General features: G+C 37.5%; 1 protein-coding gene across 3 annotated transcripts in view; it reads right to left on the reverse strand.

Moving 5' to 3' along the window:
• Positions 1-4,187: 4,187 nt before the first annotated feature.
• LOC121329411 (poly(rC)-binding protein 4-like) overlaps positions 4,188-20,148 on the reverse strand; it is a 36,973-nt gene continuing 21,012 nt past the window's right edge. The window contains exons 2-14 of one of the 3 annotated variants that reach the window (XM_041275008.1): positions 17,677-17,848; positions 16,481-16,504; positions 14,587-14,619; positions 14,175-14,291; positions 12,923-13,054; positions 12,369-12,497; positions 11,313-11,387; positions 10,538-10,615; positions 8,933-8,974; positions 8,407-8,485; positions 7,840-7,892; positions 5,937-6,106; positions 4,188-5,006 (exon numbers count right to left, since the gene is read on the reverse strand). In XM_041275008.1, the coding sequence (XP_041130942.1) occupies positions 4,682-5,006; positions 5,937-6,106; positions 7,840-7,892; positions 8,407-8,485; positions 8,933-8,974; positions 10,538-10,615; positions 11,313-11,387; positions 12,369-12,497; positions 12,923-13,054; positions 14,175-14,291; positions 14,587-14,619; positions 16,481-16,504; positions 17,677-17,784 (1,365 nt within the window). In that variant the 5' untranslated portion in view covers positions 17,785-17,848 and the 3' untranslated portion in view covers positions 4,188-4,681. Of the gene's footprint in view, positions 5,246-5,936; positions 6,107-7,839; positions 7,893-8,406; positions 8,486-8,932; positions 8,975-10,537; positions 10,616-11,312; positions 11,388-12,368; positions 12,498-12,922; positions 13,055-14,174; positions 14,292-14,586; positions 14,620-16,480; positions 16,505-17,676; positions 17,849-20,148 lie in introns of all 3 variants that reach the window. The other 2 variants (XM_041275010.1, XM_041275009.1) reach the window with 2 other exon arrangements.

Below are 20,148 nucleotides of genomic sequence, written 5' to 3' on the forward strand. Positions count from 1 at the left end.
GGTGATTTCCAAATTCCAATTCCCAAGTTGGAATTTCACTAACCCCTTTCTAGGAAGCAGCCTGCAAAATCCTATCAATAAGCGATGTAGTTTGTTAGGCTAGCTGAGCTTATTTCTGCAAAACAATACCATTCTGACCTTATATAATATTATTTTGTGAAACAGGAAGAAGTATAATTGTGCTGTCTAGCAGCCTGCAACATACATCAAGTATAAAAGTTTTAAACTGGCCACTGGTCACCCGCAGTTCCTGGACTTTTCAGCAGGGCAATTTCAGTTTATCCTTTGGGCTGGTCTTTAATATAAGTGGTTCTCTTTTATTTACTGTAGTGTATTTTTGCGTGTACTCTTGCTCTGGAGCAATGCTGAGTTTGTGTTTTTATTAAAAGGGGTAAGAATACAAGCTTTTCAGTCTGGTGGCCCATTTTCGAACTATCATGTTTGCAGAGCATTATGTGCTGTAAAGGTATGGAAACCATCATCACCTGACTATCAAAATCTTCTAAGTGGATTTTCTCTGTAAAAGTATGTAAAACAATAGGGAGGCCACCTTTTTATATTTAGATCCACTGTGAAAAAATGTGTAATTAAACCACTTTACTTTAAAGTGCTTTAAGGTTATAGTTTCTGTATTCTCCGTAGGTCCCAGAGAAAAAAAAAAAAAAAGTAAAGCATGTTTTGTTTGTGTTGGCTTGTCTGGTTAGAATGAAACATGGTAGCCATGGAGATACACCAGTAGCAAGCAAATCTATTTCATGACCATGTCAAATACTGTAAAAATAGTCTTCAGAAATGACTGTTGGAAATTGGAAGTTGATTGTGGACAATGTAGTTCATAACAGAAATAAGCAAAAAGTAATTATTTAATTTAGTATTTAGGTCATTGAATATTTATGAATAGTATTGTATGTTTGAAGTTGTTTTGTGGTTCCTATTGGCCAATGTCACTTTTTATTGCAGGAGAAGCTCCTGTCTTTGCCGTGCTCTCCTAAACTGGTTAAAATGCCCTATTTGTGACCTGAGGCTCCATGAAATACGAACACAAGAGACAAGAACGGCTGTGTAAATTCCAGAAGGGCCTAGATCAGGTATGAGGCACCCAAAGCCATTAATCCTTGAGAGTTTAATATGTAAAGCCTGCCCAGTTCCACAAATACGTTAACAAATGCTGAGTTAGGGGTTGTTTGTTGTCTTTTTTTCTAGAAAGGTCAGCAGTGATCGAAATGACCAGATATGGTTAGCTAATGAAACCCGACAATTATTTTGGGTGAAGCTGAAATTGCTTTTTGCTAGCTTGCTTGGGCGTTGGGGTACTACAAATAGGCATGTTTGAGGAGGAGGAGGAGGGGGGAGGGGCTACATTTTTGTGTCAAAGCTTTGTGTTGATTTTTAAAATTAATATTGTAGCTACAAACATTTCCTTTAACAGCTAGATATTGTAACTGTGCTGTTTTCCCATCACAGTTATATTCAAATGACTGAAAATAAACCTTTGTAAGCCGTGAACTTTGTGTCCGGACTAATGTACAGTAGCTAGGATAGCCAAACTGTCTTTTCTTTACAGCTATGGCCCCCTATATTTAATTTACAAAGATGCTGATTTATGACTGAGTGAGGTACATCTAATGTGTTACTCACCATCTCCTTAAACAAATCAGCTGGAATATGAAATAAAACAATAAAGAGCATTCCTGATGGGCCCATATTTGTTTTGCCATGTCTTTAACAAGCATTCTGCAAGAGATACATGTGATCTATGATATTGCCAAATACAAGTGGAGTATCTGTCATTCAATTCCAAACCCAGCTGTCCTGCTACAAAGCAAAAGTTTGGGTGAGCAAAATGTCAAAGAATAAGAGGTCAAATGGTTGGTTTGGTTGAAGTCAAACTCAGCAGTAGCGACACATTACTAACTTTCTTATTCAAATTCACGACCTTTAAACAATGAAGGACCAAAACACTTGTCATCTAATAGCTGTACGTGGAGGTTACAGTCTCCCTAGCTAGCCTACCATCCTTGGCTTTGTCTTGGAATTTTTTTCCTTGTACACTGAATGCGCCCAGCAGCTATTAAGTACTTTATATAAAAAGGTTGTTGTTGTTGTTTTTTAAACAATGAATGGCAGGACATGCCCTAAGGTATTTGTTGTGTTTTGCCAGATGTAAAAAAAGGTATTTAAAACTTTCTGAGAATTCTGGTGTGGTTAGATGTAAAAAAAGGACTTTCTGGGGGGTGGGGGGTGGGTGGAAGGAAGCCAGTGGATTTTGATGGTTGCAGAGCTAAGCTCAGAGGCTTTCAGTGTACTGATGGGATCGTTCATGTGATGCAGCAGCTGGGCTCACTGTTAAACAAACAACAATCCAGCCCACCTCCCATATCTAACATCAAATTAGGAACTTGCATTGTTTCAGGTCTGATTTCTTAATAAAAAACACATTGACTGTTAATGAGTTATGCAACAGTCCACTAAAGAAGAAAGCAAAAAGACAATCCCTATGGATATACTCTCCATTGCTGTTATATTAGGAGCAAAACAGATCTTTGTATTTATTTATTTATTTTTTAACACAGCTGCCTTTGTTAGAAGTTTCTATATTACGTTTGTTGTATCAGCCAGGCAAGGTTCTGAATTTGCTGAGGACTTACCTAGAGACTACCTGGAACACTCCTCTGAGTATATTTGACTTTCTGTATCTTGGCAAGTAAAGAGTTTATTGTTTGTTGCCTGATCCAAAGTCGTGGTATGAACCGTCAGTGTGCTTTGGATTAGGCTCCAAACAGCCTTCTCTATTGCTGCAGAACTGTAACACATAGTAGTCCAACAAAGAATTGTTAATTTAAAAGGAAACTGCACAGGTACAATGAAGAAACTGTAAAGGCCCTATATCAAAGATTCCCAACCTTTTACAAGGCATGGGACAAAACACATACATGTATTTCCTATACTGAACGTAACATTATTACAATAATGTGCAGTGACTTATTAGTTCTTTAGAATTATTTCTTCATTAGGAATAAATGGATTGTAAGTTATAGGGGTATATGTGATGAGAGGGTGTTATGTGTTCGGTAGTGAAGCAGATCAAGGTGTGGGTGTGTGTAAATGTGTAGAGACTCATTTACATAATTTTTCAGGGACTAATTAGTATTTACTCACACAACATGCTTAGGAACCACAAGTCAATATTAGTTTAATTGTTTGATTTTCTTTTGAAAATGTCATGTTATCTTTGAATATACAGTAGTAATATTTTTCTGCATTTTATATTTCTTCTTGTTGGTCTGTGTTTGTCATTAAAAAGTTGAAGTGGTTTGTATTAAAAAGATGGTTTTGTGTCTCCTGGATTGTATACATTTGTAAAACCGAGTCGGGTTAACACAGTATTCATTTATTTCACGGCATTGATCAAAAGGAAATGATAATAAATAAAATAACCTGGTTCACAAAATGTTAAAAATGAAAAGCCTGTATAAGAAAACATATTCATTAGTAAAACAATTTTTGGCCTTCATCAAAAAAAAAAAAAAAAAAATTCAAGTGCAAACATTTTTGATTTTTTTTTTTTTTTTTTTTTTTTTTTTTTTTTTTAATAAATTCAGTTCTTGTGAAAGGTACTGGAGTGACAGTACTGAGGACTGAAACTCTCTTGAGACACTGAGCAGAAACACTGCTGGCATCTACCTTGAATGCCAGTGCCCATTGTGCTGCACAATGGGCATCATGTAAACTTCTCTGGATATGAGCAACACTTCAGAACCACAGCTGAACAGAATCTTTGCATAGGCAGCCTGTCCTGTGAGTCTCATATTCATGCAAACCAGTCTATAATAATTAGAATTAAAAAAAAGTTGCAACACTTTTTAGTGGATGCCAGTTGCCACAAACATTTGGAACAAGCTTCCCATTTCATTTTTCCATACCCACTTTGATCATTTAAAATCCAGTTTCAATCATGTATATCGTGGAAAAGTAGCAACAACAAAAAAAACCTCTCTAAGTACATATTTATATCATTATTATTTAATATCTCCTCTTTTTGGGTTGGACGGCACATTAGCAGTTCCAAGGTTACAAATAATTATATAAAAATGTCGCGTATAATCGTAAAACCTCGAGCGAAACACCATCTTGTATCAAACTAAACTTCATATATATATAGAGAGAGAGAGAGATATAGATGAGAGAGAGAGAGAGAGAGAGAATCAATTATTGTAATGCGTATCTGCCAACATTTGGGAAATGAAAAGCATTCTACCAATAAGCCCCCAACCACTTGTACCAAATTTACAAAAACAAAACAAAACAAAAAAACTGATTAAATGACCAGATTTACACTGTTCATATATAGAAAAAAACAGCAAACTAACATTTACAAGCATGTAAAGCATCATTATTTGATAAAAGCAAATCTAGATACATAAAATCGACTATTGGTGTATAAATTACAAACTGTAAATAGAGATTTTATGTCTGCGGAGTAGTCTGTGAGTCAAAGCCGCAGTTGTTGGCAGGTATGTCCTCAGGTGTCTTCTGAAAGGGATTACACCTTTTAAAGCTATACAAGTCATCTTTAAATATGGGCACAAACAAAGGGCTGCAGTCATTTGGACAGTTCTAGCTAACATCCAGCTTTCTAAAATGCAAAAAATAAAAAAGAGGGTGTCCTTCCTTCCGTCTTTCAGTATGGAGCGAACTTCTGCCTCTCTGGCTTCTTGATCCCATTGTTGGCAGAGGAAATTTTGGACGTGTAGGAAGCTAAGGTCCCATGGGATGCAGCAGAGGGTGCAGACAAAGTGAGGAAGGGGACGGATTTCATTCCCAGGAGGCTAGACAGGGGAAGGGCGTATGGAGCCCCCAGCATGTGACCATGGGGCATGCCGCTCATTGCCGCTAGCACTGCAGCCGAGCTGGAGGCGGGGGAGGCAGGCTGGGTGAAGGTCATGTTGAGGTCAACGGGGGTCGTAATGGAGGAGGGCTGGGCAGTGGATTTTGCGGTCTCTAAACTGCAAGGGAGGACAGAGGGAGGGGGTGGGGATGGGTGGGAGACAAGAGGAAGGGTAATATGGAGAGGATTAGAAGGTTAAACAAAGACATGTTAAGCAAATAAATAAAGAGAAATTAAAATCAATAACAGAGGTGTTTACTGGAAGTTGCAACAGATTATTTGAGGGCTTGAATACTTATGACACACTGAAAATGGGGAGGAGCTGTTTAATTGAGGAGGGAGATGGCTTGGGGTGGGCTTGGGAAGAAGAAACAAAATGGTTTTCAAATTAACATTTTTTTAATTGTTTGTCATTTCAATGACCATAAAATGTACTACTTAAGTAACACTACTTTAAGTAATTAGAGTGACAATCCAAGAATGCTCTCACAATATCCACAATACATTAGTAACTGGCTACAATTTTACTTAAATATAACCTATGGATATTAATTAATTAAATGTGTTTTATTCAATTTGTTATTAAAGTATTTCATCAATCTTTATTATATGGAAAGACATTTGTTGTTTTCAACAACTGAGTTGTTATTGAGCAGCCTTTGTCTTTATACTTCACTATACAATTGTATTATATATGTAACTTTGAAAAAAATTAACTTGATGACAACATATATGGTGAATAGCATTAAAATCTGCAGCGTCTCACGATCCTATTCAGTGTAACACAGTTCCTAGTTTATTACATTCTTTTGAGCACTTTATTAAAAAGCAGACCTTGTATTAATTTATGGCACCCCAAGTAATAAAAAAAACTCAGACAGGACGGGATTTGCCTTTCTATCTTCCGCGTCTCTTGTGGTTGGAAAGGGAGGAGGTACCAAAAGGATGATAAACCCCACATCTTCACCTGGCTCTGCAACAATCAAGTGCTCTACCAGACACAGCCAGCAGGAGGACCTCTAACAAATGAGTGGGTGTCATTCCTTACCATGAGGTGATGAGGTACTGTGCCAGGTTGATGCTGACTGGAGAGCCAGTGATGGTCACGTGACGATCGCTCGTACCGTCCAGTTGATTACCGATTTTGATTTGTGCTCCAGACACCTGCCTTATCTCGTTGATTTTGCTTCCTTGCCGGCCAATGATGGAGCCAATCAGCTATGAAAGGAGAAGATGATGAGGTTGGCGTTTTATGTACTATAAGTAGACTTTGCACTGGGATGTCATTGGAAATAAGACAATGGGGTTTGGTCTAAATCAAATAAAAGACTATCTTCCATTTAGCAATATTATAAAGTTTCACTACAATTTGGTTAATTATCACTTTTTACATTTTGTTTTCTGACCCAAATTAATATTTTAGATCATCTGTCCCCAAAGAGTTGAGAGCAGTATCATTCATTCTTAAAATACTGGGATCAACTAAGAAATGCACGGTCCTGTCTCCTACAGTAGATAGTCTTCGATACAGGCTATGTCAAATTTTTTTCAGATCGAGTCCAAGCTTCACACTTCAGCATTTAATCTGTGAGCCTGAGCTCTGTGTAAAAACCCCCGAAATAAATCCACCCATCAGTACTGGAGTAGGCATGGAGAGCATGAACTGATTACAGCATTCAAGAGTCGGCAGCTTGGCAAGCCACTAAAGGACAAATCTTCTTTTGTTCTCTAGTTCACGCACCCCACTACTGAAATGCTGCTGTGCCTCGGGGTCACAGAGCATTCCTTTCCATAAGAGTCATGCAGCTTCACAGTGCCCAATGTTTTCCGCTGGCAGAGGTGTGGGAGGCTATTCTAAGAAATGCATCTGACGAGGTTAGGAATCTGTAGACCGGCGAGCACAATAAGGCAACACACAGCCAACGTTCTGTTTGAAAACGATGGTTCATTTTGCAGATCAAGTTTTCTTCAAGGAACGCTAATTGTTTGGGATTGTTCATCTATTTGTCTGGAATAACCACTCCTATACACTCCATTTAGTAAACTTCACATGTTAAAGCACCTGTAAAGCCCACTTTTAGATGGTTGTGGCAAAGTGCCCTGCCCCAGGGCTATTTATTTGTGTTGTATGTTACGTGTAGTGTGTTAATGTTGGTGTACAGTCATTGGTACATGGGATATAAATGGGTCTGTGTAACACGAGTGTTTAACATGTATATTTGTATTTAGGCACGAGGATTGCACAGCACTTGACGTGCAGGTAAAATGTAATAATATGTGAGCACGGGGAATTGCACTTTTATTAATTCACGTGCAGTTGTACTGAGACTCCAACTGAATGATTGATTAGCAATCGAGTATCAGTACAGCTGCATAAAAGCAGCGTGTTTGTACTCACTCGGGTTGTGTGTTCGGGAAGTGGAAAACGGGTGAGAGAGAGGAGAGTTTAGTTAATAACAAATGCTACTACTGTTTATTTTGGCTCAAGTGCTGTGTCCTGTTTTTGTACAGCTGTTTTATTTTCTGGTAATAATAAGCCGGGCATCAGCGCATTAATTCATTATTTTACTCGCAGTGCTGTGAATTCGTTTCTGGTCTGACGTCACCCACTACAGTCGTCTTTGTGACAATGGTCCATTGAGGGATTTAAACATGTTGTAGATTCTCTGAGATTCTGTGTCTCCACTGTTGAACCTTAAAGTTGTTTCTCCACAGTGGAAGGTTTAAGAAAACTCAGCAGCCAATCTGGGCACTATTTATGGTGTGATTTAGTGCAATTGTACCAGAACCAACTATGAACACCATCAGTGCTTCTGTGAACCACCCGCTTACGTGCATTTAGTCTGCCATAATTTCTATGACCACTGCACTGTACTGGAACATACAGAAACTGGTATGTGTACTTTTTGCTTAAACAACAAATACAAAAAATCTATCTAATGGTAACTTACATCATTTGGAATGAGAAGCTCCTGGGATGTTGTCTGAGAAGTGGCCTCCATTCCTAGATGAGAAACCAAGAAGAAAGGTGTATACTTAGAACTTCACTAGGCAGACACTGTCTAACCTGTACTACAAGAGATTATTGACCATAGAAAGTGTTCTCTGTTGGCTCCCATCTATTGAATAACCTTGAATTTTCCAGTTAGTTTTTTTTTTCATGGGGAATATGTATATATGCTTACTTCATTCTACATGAATTTAATAGAAAATAATGATTCTGTTTTTTACACATTACAATTCAATTTGAATTACTAAGTCATTTGTAAAACGAGAAAAAAACTTCAAACAAAACCGGCCCACTAAAACTTTGACAAGTTACCAGAAAACATGTTTAGGCTACATAATTAAATCTGGTTTGAAAAAGCAGTTTTATCAGGATGTGTGGAGTACGGCTTATCTGGCTTATCAGAGCTTTCCATGAATTAGCTCACTCCAGCAGGCTAAGATATCGATCTGTCATTCATGAGCTCCTCGGAGGAATTCCCTTAGAAATGGGATTTTCTCCTCATACATACCAGGAAGGACAGCACTGGTTGTCTGGCCCATGGGAGCAAGGGTGCTCTGCTGCATAGACAGCTGGTGGAGCTTGACCAACTATAGCAGAGAAAGAAATACCAACATTACAAAACCATCACTCTACTCACAGAGCCCTCAATGCTACACTGCAGACTGCCTGCATAGACCATGACTGCTTAAGGTCCTGCATAAAATCAAAAATTAGGAAGGCAGTGTGGCCTAACATCGCAGAGACCCGCAAACCTTACAAATACATCATTACTTGGTATCTTTCTTTTACTTGTCAACAGAATAATAAACTAGCTTTAACTTAAGTTCTACATGCAATGTGCACTGTCTAAAATTTAGATAATAACATTTAGATTATAAATAAACTACTGTGTTGCAGTAGCAGTCGGTTTTCACTAGTAAATTATTATTAACTGACAAATGACTGTGCTAATATATGGGTTACATTGTGCTTGTATTCATGACTGTGCCAATGCTGGGTTACGTTGTGTTAGAATTCATTGTAGGTTCACCTACCTCTGAATGTGGAATGCCGTATTGGTTCTGCAGTGAATAGGCCTGGATAAATACTATGATTAAAAATAAATAAATAAATAAATAAATAGATGTTTTACTAAAAAAATTCCAGGTCCAATATTTCTTAATATTTTTAAATTTTGACATACCAACAGTAGGAACCAATGAACACAGGGAATCCATTGCAATCCGATAGTATCATATGAGCCCTATCGTATAATACTAGGCATTATCATTGCTGGGAATGGTGTGGTCTGCTAATTCACTGGTATTGCTGTATAATGGTATTGTAATTGTCTCATTCTCTCAGGTTATGCACCACCCACTCCTACAGCCCACGAGTAGTGAACTCCATGTTTTACACTTGAGAAGGTTCAATGGGATAATGTGAATACAGGAAACAGAATTGGGAAAGAGTGTTTTATTCCAGACTTTGTTAAATCTAGTACAGTGCTGTCAGAGGGCTGGTGTCAGGTGGCTCTGCCAGGGAAATTCAGGTTCTCTGACTGCATGTTTAAAAATCAGTTTACCTGGGCATTTCTAATGACTTCCTGTGGCTAATCTGTCATCTAGGACAGCTCTGATTTACACCCTTTCCTCAACAACTGCAGTAATCCATTTCTCATTAGCATCTATCTCAGCAAAGGGATTTTAATATATATATATATATATATATCTATATATATATGAGCATCTCTGAATAATGTTTAAAAGCAAAAAAAAAATCAATTAACACTGTAACCCCCACCCCCTTCTCCCTTGTTCCTTTCCCCTGTTGCTGTGTAGTGTGGCATCTGGGGCACAAGATTATTGAAGGCTTTGTATGTAGGGATCTCCAGCTGCAAATAAGTCTGTCGTGGCATAATAACAAACATGTAATGGTGTGACATACAACTTGTATCGCAAGGGTACCTGACACAAAGTGGTAACCCATTGCAGTACAATACCAGTGTGCTGTTTTTTCCAAAGTGAATGTTTTGCCATTGCTGGTATTGCTGCAGGCTATTATAAAATATCCTAATGGTATTTTTTTAAAACTTTGTTGGCTGAAACCCGTAGAAGCTGAATATGCAGCCTACCCCTGGGGACTGGTTTGTAGGCAATCCATTATATCCTGTCTCAAGGAAATGTGCAACTGCAACAAGGGAATAGAAGAGCCCAAAGAAGTGGTAAACAATGGTTTAAAATCCATTTTCTTCTACCTCTTAACTGTATTAACATTGTACAGACCCCCCTTTGTTATTGTGCTAAGAATCATTTGGTTTATCCCTTTTTATCTTAACTCAAGGTTTTCAAAAACATTTTTAAACGTTATTGAACTGCTGCATCCTGTAGATCACATGGTCTGATTGTAGCCATACCGCTGGAGTGAGTTTGAACTACAACATGTCATTAGTTACCAGGAAACAGCAGCAACATTTCCTCTTTAGCATTGTCTTTGCTGCATATTACAAATTGAATTAGAAATTCAAGCAAAACCAAAAGATGCATAAGGATTTTAAACCTTGGATCGCACTCCTTTAACAGCTTCCTTCTATGTTGGTGTTGTATGCAGAGGAAGGCTCTTACACCTGCTTATACTTGAGGTGCCATCATTTTACTCACATGATGTTGCAGCTGCAGACTTTCTTGAGCCATGGAAAAGAATGGGTGATAACCAAAATCATGGGCTTCGTTGAGAACCTTAAAATGCACATAACGAAAACAGTAACTAGTAACGTCGACAGAACAACGTGTGGCAAAGGAGTAACACTGGCAGTAAAACCTAGAGACAGACAGTAGTGGCCCTTGTGATTTGTTCAGAGGGAGCCCTGAAAATGTACACAGCTTATTGTAGGCCCTGCATTAAGGGTACAGCAATTGTCAAGTACTGTATTTACCTCTTCAAGAACAGAACCTTTGTGAACTCAATTCACACTCATCTTTCACATTTCTGCCTGGATGCTAATATATGCCTAGTGAATATTCATCGACTTCACTGACCACAGCCTTAACCTTGTCTTTGCTTCCCACATGCTTCTCCCAGCTAAATGAATACGTATACATGAAGAACATAAATTAAAATTAACCCAACCCTCCTGCCTCAAAGACAGTTATCCAGAAACATATATCTAAAGCCAGGACAAATATGCCTTGCTTCCTCGAGCAAAACAAATATATATATATATATATATATATATATATATATATATATATATATATATATATATATCCATGTCACACAATGTACTTAAGCCCTCACAATTTAAAAACCATGTAATTTGTTCCCCAGATCCATATAGTGGGATCAGGATCATTTCAAACCTGAATGCTTTTGGTCAGGTTCGTGGAAGCAAGGGAATTGGGTCCTCTCTAGGACATGCTGTTGTAGGTGTCTTACCTGATTGCCTGAGAGAATTACTGAACCTGGGGCGGGACTGGGGCGATACGGAATGGTGGCACCTTTAGGCGGAGACTGTTGGAATAAAGCAAAACAAATAAATGTTATTAAACCATACAGACCTCCATTCTGTACACAATGTGGAATTTAAAATAATAATAATAAAAAGATGGTCTTGGCTTTTTCAAGCATGCAGAGTGCGTAATCAAACATTAAATCAGAAATGAGAGGAGCACAACCCTGAAGGAATACGGAAATCTAAAATGCCTTAACACTAACAAGCCCTGCTAATTGGCTGTGGCTTTCTGTCTGGCTTTTTAGACTGGGAATCCGAGCACAATGTAAAATCTCATGATGATCTGGACTCCTAAAGATTATGCACAGGTTTTTCCTATTTCTCCTGGGTTCTGCAGGTTTGTTATTCTTGTTCATTCTGTACAGGGATTTAGAACATGCTAACCTTTCACAATGTACCAAGTTAGTAATAGGTTACTTTAACACACAGTTGGACACAACACAGTTTCAGCCAGATCTTTGCTTCAGACCGACTTTCATAAAATGTGAATATAGTAAAATGCTGTTTTTGTGAATACAAAACAGATTTACATTTTTTTTTAATTTATCTGCAACAAGAAATATATTCAAAATTAATCTATGGCCATCATATACACCAGTTGCATATCTCTTGTTTTCATTTCAGCTTTATTTTTTTCATTATTATTTACTTACAGCTACAATGACACAATGTGGCCAAAATATTAGGAGCCAGTACTCAACAGAGAGCATTGAAAAATAACCTATTAGTCAAAATATATTACTACACAATAATATGTCTCTTATTGGTTTTGGACTGGTAGTGCACTGGTAATGCTACGGTCACATTATTGTGTGGTCATGTATTGTGACACATATATTTTGTAAATTATTTATACTGGATTTCTGCTGATTTAAAATGATAACAGTTTTTAGCAGGTGTTATACCGTATAGGATTAAAAGTTAAACTCATCATTCTTTTGTGGTAAATAAATAGTACAACATAGTAAGAGTTAAATCACCTCGAGAATGACTGCGCAGATCTGTTTGACACACAGTATGATTGCATCTGGCGTACCAGATATCGTCACACCTCGCTCTGTGGAGTTGGGTAGTAGGTCTCCTGCTACCTGAACTTGTGCACCTGTGCTCTGCAGACCAGTTAAAAAAAAAAGCAACAACACAACAGTGAGCTGGGACAAAGCTCTGCAGTTTCTACTTTAATTGGCAACACGCAATAATGGTGAATCTACAGGAATTCTGTTTCCAGTACCATCATGTAGAATTTCAGTTTCATTACTATGACATTCCGTGCAAAGTCCTATGATGTTGCAGATCTATTTGTAGTACATACTCAATTGCCGTGGGTAAAGAGATCACACAGAGTAGTAGTTATGGAATAGGTTAGAGAAAGAAGTCCTTACTACAATCGCAGCTCTTTAGGATCCCATTGTTCTCAGTCTCATCAAAGTGGATATTGCTCTTATTGCAGTTTTGGCTTTAATATACACTTGTATTAATGAAACGATTACAGTTGTGCAGTGCTTACAGAAAATCACCCCGAATCCATACTGACCTCCCTGATTTCCTTGATCTTGGAGCCTCCCTTGCCTATGAGCGAGCCACATTGGCTGGCTGGGATGACGAGCCGCAGGGTCACTGGAGGTTTACTGGTGACTGCACCATTCGACACCAACGTGCTGAGATCCTGCCAAACAAAACCGGCTTTTGAGTGTCTTGAGACTTAAAAACCCCTTCTCTCCAAGTTTTTTTCCCCCCTCTCAAACACACTCTAGTATTGCATATATTTTACCGTACTATGAGATTTTATGGAATATGGTCCATGTTTTTAAAAGCAGTACAGAGTTATAATAATACTGGGGAAGCAAAACACACATTTCACTGATCCAGCTACGATAGCTGGCAAACAATCACCATTGGAGGTTTACAGCAACTACATACATTTACATTGTCTCTATGCATTCTGAGCACTCTACTAGAAATTGAATTAGCTGGTCTGGTTGGCATATATTTATAAAAATTTCTAAAGTGTTTATAAACGTTCTGTATGAGCACTATTTTATTGTCATCATCATCATCAGTTTTATATGTTTCTCTTTCAATATACTATTATTATTCAAGAATTAACAAAGACTTAACTTTTTTTTTTTTACAAATACAAACATTTCCATATATTATTTCATATATATATATATATATATATATATATATATATATATATATATATATATATATATATATATATTAACAATAGTTAAACAATCTGATAATGTACCCTGAAATTTACAAATGGGTCACGTAGTCCGAATGGTAATTCACAGCAGGTAATCTATGGAATGAATTAGCAGATTGCTAGGTGCTTGCAATATAAATAGATTCAGCCTTCTTACACATCAGGTGAAAACCTAATACGAGTGGAAAATAACTATATCGCTTTGTTTTGCTCTTCTCTATTCTATTCTGTACTGTACTATATATGGGATGGAAATAAGGCTTCCATTGCATAGCTGTTCAATCCATTCTGGATTTTTTGTTCATGTAACCACATGTAAGAACATAAAAGCTCAGGTGCACACAAGTACCTCACACTGTAGTAAAGGTATAACTGGCTCCAGCACCTAAGCAATGGGTTCTTTATTTCCATCCCATGATAGAGTAGGGTGGAGTCAACAGAGCTGTATAACTTTCTAGAATGTGAACATCATTACCAATGGACACACAGGAGTCTAGAACAGAACTGCAAGCCAGTTTGCCACACAGCATCCTGGGAAATGAAAGAAAGTAAGGATTACAGCAGTGTATCGTACCTCCTCCAGTTTGAGTGTGATCATGGTGAAAGCTCTGAACACGGCGTCCATTGTGCCTGTCATGGTGATGATCCTTTCTGGACAGGACCCTTCTGAGATGTTGACACGTGCGCTGCTCTGCAACACATGCAGACCACAATCGGGTTGAATTTCCAGCTTTATCTTTAGAATGACCCTGATATATGTATTCTTTCAAAGTGTCAGTTTGTCTGGTTTTAAACTGCTTTACTTAGATATATTTGTTTACTCAGTTTTCTGCATGGACATGCTAGATTATAAACATTAAAGTAATTATATCTGGATTTCTACCTAGCCATTCTACTGGCAACTATGTCTGCAAAGCCATTTATTTTGCTTAAGTATTGCTTCAGGACAAATGAGCAAGCATTCTTTGTTTTTTTTTTAGACTTACCTCTTCTCTAATTCTTTTCACTGTTTCTCCTTTCTAAAGAAAAAAAAAAAGAAAACAAATAAAAATCCCCAAAAAGCCTAAGAAGTTATATACTTGCTGGTTTTTATATTGTTTGACACAAATATGAGAACAATACAATTTTAGTGTCCAAAAGTTATCTACATATAACAGTATGATTCTTCTGAGTGCTAACTTCATTCGCCCACATGTAAGCCAAACCTCTGTCTAGTTTCTTTAAATACTCCCATGCAGAGCAGCAGTAGCAGGATCACAAGCTTTATTTCTCAATAAACCTGTTTGTGAGTCAGACAGGCACACTTTGCAACTCACAGCAGAAGGCAGGTTGTAAGTGAAATCTTATTTAAATTAAACAATTAAATTAAGTTGATGTGATGGATCAGGTCAACCTTCACTATGGCAGGCACTCTCTTTGCTGCAATTTTCTAAATGATGAGCCAGAAGTAGGGGGATGGGAGACTACATCAACACATCCAAGCATATGTAACGCTATCCGCACACTCTTTTCCAATTAGTTTCACTGCCTGCTGCCGCGGGGGCAAAGTGCTGCATTACAGGCATACAAGGGATACAAGAAGAATACAATATTCCAAGATTATAACCAGGTTCTGTAAGCGCAATGATGCAGGCAGTGGGCTGGGTTGAGAAGTGAGCTATCTTTTATTTATACCACAGAGCACCAGCCAGCATTATTCTGCAGTTATGAGACCACACTAGAGTACTGTTCCTTTGTTTGAAACCTGGCCTAAGACTACAATATTAAAGGACTGGACTCCATCCAAAAATGGATTACAGGGATAGCCCTGGGGAGATGGAACTCTCTGCTACAGCTGTCATCCTTCATGAACATCATCTATCCATATTTATTTTGGGTAGGGAACAGTATCAGCAGGTGGAATCAGTAAGCTTGCTCCTTTTTGAAGTTCATTTTATTTCTCAGGGGCTCACACAATACAGTAAAAATAAAAAAAAAAAATCACTTGCCTTCCTGAAACATATTCATTTTTTAGCCAGCAGATTCTTTAGTAAAAAAAATAATGAAACCTATTAATTGTGCAATGGGCTACGAGGGCTTTTTCAATGTATTCCTTGCTTCTGACCAGCAGTTGACCAAATATAGCTTACAGAGAAATATCTAAGCTAAGAAAAAATATAGCCAATGAAAACGGGTGTCAATCATACCCAACGCTTTCCTATTGTTAACTTTGGATGTCCACTACATTCAATCTTTCAGTTGTGTGTGATGTCAGCTTATAGTAGCTGGCTATAAATGACTGGCAAAACTTGTTGTATTACGGTGTTCAAATGAAGAACCTCAGTTAAATACCTTTTCTAAAAGGTGTGTGCTTTATTATGATGTTTTGTGTGCCTCTGAACAATAAACACTGAAAAGAAGCCAACTTAATTATACCTGTAACCCTAACACAGAGACTGGTTCTTGGTGTCATTAATTTAGCAGATTTATGTTTAATGTATGTAATATACTTTATATGGAATAAATTCTTATTAGTGTCCAGTTGATTGTGTAAAAGTATGTATATGGCAATGCCATAATGCAACAACTAGGTGGGGAATTGATATTGAAAGGTAGCTGTATAAAAAAAGCTGAAGAGCACCAGTATCTTTTTATAACTTTTTACCTTTACCTTCATCAATATAGCTTAGCTCGGAATCATCCAAATCATATATGTTAGGGGAATGAAAAATATTTGTCTAAAGTGGTGTTCATACAAATTGATTTTTTTTTTTTTTTTTTTTTTAAATTCAAGATGCTATTTAGATGCGCATTTCACCACCCGCACATTCCAACTTTTTAATAGCCAGTTTATCCTATTTAATCTCATAAATATCTGGAAAATAAGATGAAGTCTCTTACCTTTCCTATAATACTGCCAACTTCCTGTAAAAAAAATTAAAAAAAGAATAATAATTAAAATGTATACGAACTTGAGGCATATGTTGCTCTCTATCAGAAAGCCAAATCGCCGTTCTTCCTGCTCCACTCTGTCATAAGTGGATGTAGGAAAGACCACAGGTATTTCTCCCTGATATATTTTTTTACTTCCACTAGTAGAGTTGCAGGGGGGGGCAGGGTAATGGTAGCAAAAGATTAGACATGCATGTTGTGTTTTTTTTTTTGTTGTTTTGTTTTTTTAAATGCACCAGGATGAGCTGACTGGAAATTACACAAAGTGAATCTAAACAAGAAGAATGCATTAGATAACTGATCTTTTAGACCAGTACCAAACGATCTTCAGAAATGCAAATCCCCAGACAGACCTGGCTGTGCTTAAAAGCAGGAGGATGGCGCACTAATGCACAGCACTCAGGGACTTGAAGCCCCTATCCCTGCTGGTCTCAGGTGCCATTTCATTAAGTGGTTCACAAAGCACACCAAGACACATTTTTGTGCTCTATGCATAGTTTCCAAGGGGTTCTTAGGGGAGGAGAGTTTAAGACCAACAGATAAACCAACAAGACACCTTTCTTACCCATCAGACCAAATCAAAGCAGATTAGAACAAATGGATTGAATTTAAAAGCCAGAAGAGCTGAATTAGGGAGAATTAGAAAAGAGCTGCATACATGTAACAGCTGATCAGGCCCAATTAGAAACAGAAAAGCCAATTAGATAGTAGATAAATAGATTTGGCCAGGGCTCCAAATCCCTGAGAGCTTTAGGTCAACTTTATCCAGAGCCTCAAGTCACCCAAGCTAGGGAGAAGAGGATATGATTCAACAATGGCAGACAAATTTGGGTTATCAGTCAAATTGTCATTAAAAAATAGGTTGGGCTAAGTCATGTTGGAACACAGTAAAATATTCTACTTTGCTATACAGTTTCACTCTCTTTCATTTTCTACGTGGGGACCCAGACATAGTTAAGATTAGTTAAATTCTGATTCCGATTTGTATGATTGTTATTAGTCTATTATTATCGTGCAGTGCAGTAATCCTGTTACACTTCATTATCCTTCAATTTCACTTCAGTCCGATTTGTGTACTTGCATTTCGTCTTGGTGTCTTTGGACCCATCGCTAGAATCCAGTTGTTCGATAATCTGACCCCTTACCTTCCCATGCATGAGGAGCCTCAGAGTGAGGGTGACGTTCAGCCCCTCTTCGACAAGGTCTTGCTCACAGTTCATTATGGTTTGGGAGTCGGAGGCAGGGAGACGCATGAAAGTATCTCAAGACACCAAATCCCTCACTCAAGTATGTTGTTCTTTTAAATGTTTTGCAGATCTGTAAATGAAAAAAAATATTCTCAGATTTATCACATTTAAATTTACAGAACCTGGAGAATGGGACACATTCCTTGTAAAATGAGCCGTCTCATACACTTTTTGTCCTCTGTTTCTAGTCATTGTCACAAAATAAGTTTAAATGTAAATGTAAATGTTGTATATTTCTATATATTTCATTAAATCAGCTGTCATAGTTGTTTGCATCAGCCCCTGCATAGTTTATTGTTTAGTGTGGATGAATCATTTTTTTTATTAGTTATAGTTCCAACAGTACCAATTCAATATGAAATACAACTTGGGTCGTCTGAAAACTGATCGATCACCACCCTTCCTCAGATTCCAAGTACCAAGAATACTATTAAGATTTTTTTATTTCTTTTTTTTTTTTCCTGCAGTGGCAATAATGTTTTGCTGTCAAACCCACTGTAACAAAATCACACTAACCCATACCAAAATAGAAAACTTAGACCCTGAAAGAGAAGGGGGGAGAAGAAGCTTTGAATACAGTGACCCCAAATACAAAATATGTGGTTAATAACGTCCAGTGACTTGTAAGAACAGCACCAATTATGGGTGGAGTCAAACAAAACCCCATCTATTATTTGCTTCGCTGACTTCCTTACAATGCTGGTCAATAGTTACAATTGGTTCCAACAGTCATAGGGTTTTTTTTATTCAAATAGATTTTTAAAGTGTACCATACAGCGCAGCTAAGCATGTGTTATTTATTTTCAATAAATGTAAAAAGAAATGTTGGAGAACACCACCTTTAAATGTAATTGCATTATTACATGAATGGACAAGGTGTCTCTTCAGGGGTGACCTGAGTATCTATTTCCAGCTGTGCTGTACTTTGAATTTCTGTGTGCAGTCGATTTGATCGGATCAGGCTGCAGCACACTGTTTAGTGACAGTGTCTTTATGTAGCTGGCTTTGTCTGGCTTTACTGTACTGTGCATCTATTCAAAAATAAAGAAAGAAACCCAGCATGACTTTAAAATGTTGTTTCATATCGTTTAGAAACCATCTTGTCACCCAGTGGTATAAAGTTACCAGTTACAAAGTTACAGAAACGTCAAGTTTTTCTTTTGTTTTACAGTAGAAGAGCGTGCATGTGAAATCATAACCACCACTGCTGAATGTAGTTGCAGATGCATGTCTGTTTAGTTTGAAGAAGGCTTCATGGGCAAAGAAATCTTGCGTGAGCAAACATTTCCGTTTTTTTCTAAATGTAGAGTAACACTACGGAAAAGTGTAGTCAACAACCTCCAAGTAACCTGTGGACACAAAACAGAGAAAGAATAAATTGTGTTTAACCTAATATCGAGCCAACAGACTGACCCCAAACTACATCAAATCAGATGTCCAGATGCACCAGTATGTCTTCAGCATTTAACATGATGCACAATGTTACTTTTAAAAGAAAAGAATTCCAATGAACTACACTGTAATTACACATATGACGGTGTAGTTCCAATGAAACATGTTTATTACAAAATGAAGAATCTTGGAATCTGTTTGCGTCTTTTGGGATTATGCTGCATTTATGTGGTTGTGTATTTATTTACAATGCAATTCCAATGAAGCCAGACATGCAATTGCCATGTAATTAGAGACACTTACTATGAACTGTAAGCACTGCTATACACACCTTGACGATGCAGTTGTTTTAATGTTAGCATTCTTAGGTAATTATCATTGGCATATATGTTATTTAGGTATTTACTGAACAAGTGTGTTTTTTTTTCTTTGGGCATAATATTACCAGTGGTCAAATACCGGGTTAACGTCACTGGTTTTGCTGCTCCAAAAATGCAATTACTGATCCATTTATATTAAATTTGCTGGCTCTAACATCTCTGATCTTTTCATATTGAACTGTCTGTCTCTCAGATCCAGTTCTAGAGCAGCTCTTATTAAAGACTGCTGCTTGTATAATCCAAGTACTGAGTTCTACAAATTGAAATTTCTATTTATAGATTAGATACCAAGTAGTTGGGGAGGGGGCCTGTGTATTAAATATGCAGGTCTATATAACCCCAGTAGTGAACTCGCTATTTAATTATATGCTCGAAGATACCAGCACAAAGTTCTCTTTTTTTAATTCAAAGACCACAAGCCATTAAAGTATTTCATGTGCAGTATTCAATTAGCAAATCAGTAAGAGGAGCTCGCTTCACGAGTGGATAATTAAATTTGCTGGCCCAGGACTAAAACCTCTGTATCTTCGACCTGTATTTTATATTTATTGGTATAAAAATCCCTTATGAATTTCTTACCGAAGTACTGTGTTCCTAT

This window comes from Polyodon spathula, chromosome 16, assembly GCF_017654505.1.
Source record: "Polyodon spathula isolate WHYD16114869_AA chromosome 16, ASM1765450v1, whole genome shotgun sequence".
Taxonomy (NCBI): Eukaryota; Metazoa; Chordata; class Actinopteri; order Acipenseriformes; family Polyodontidae; genus Polyodon; species Polyodon spathula.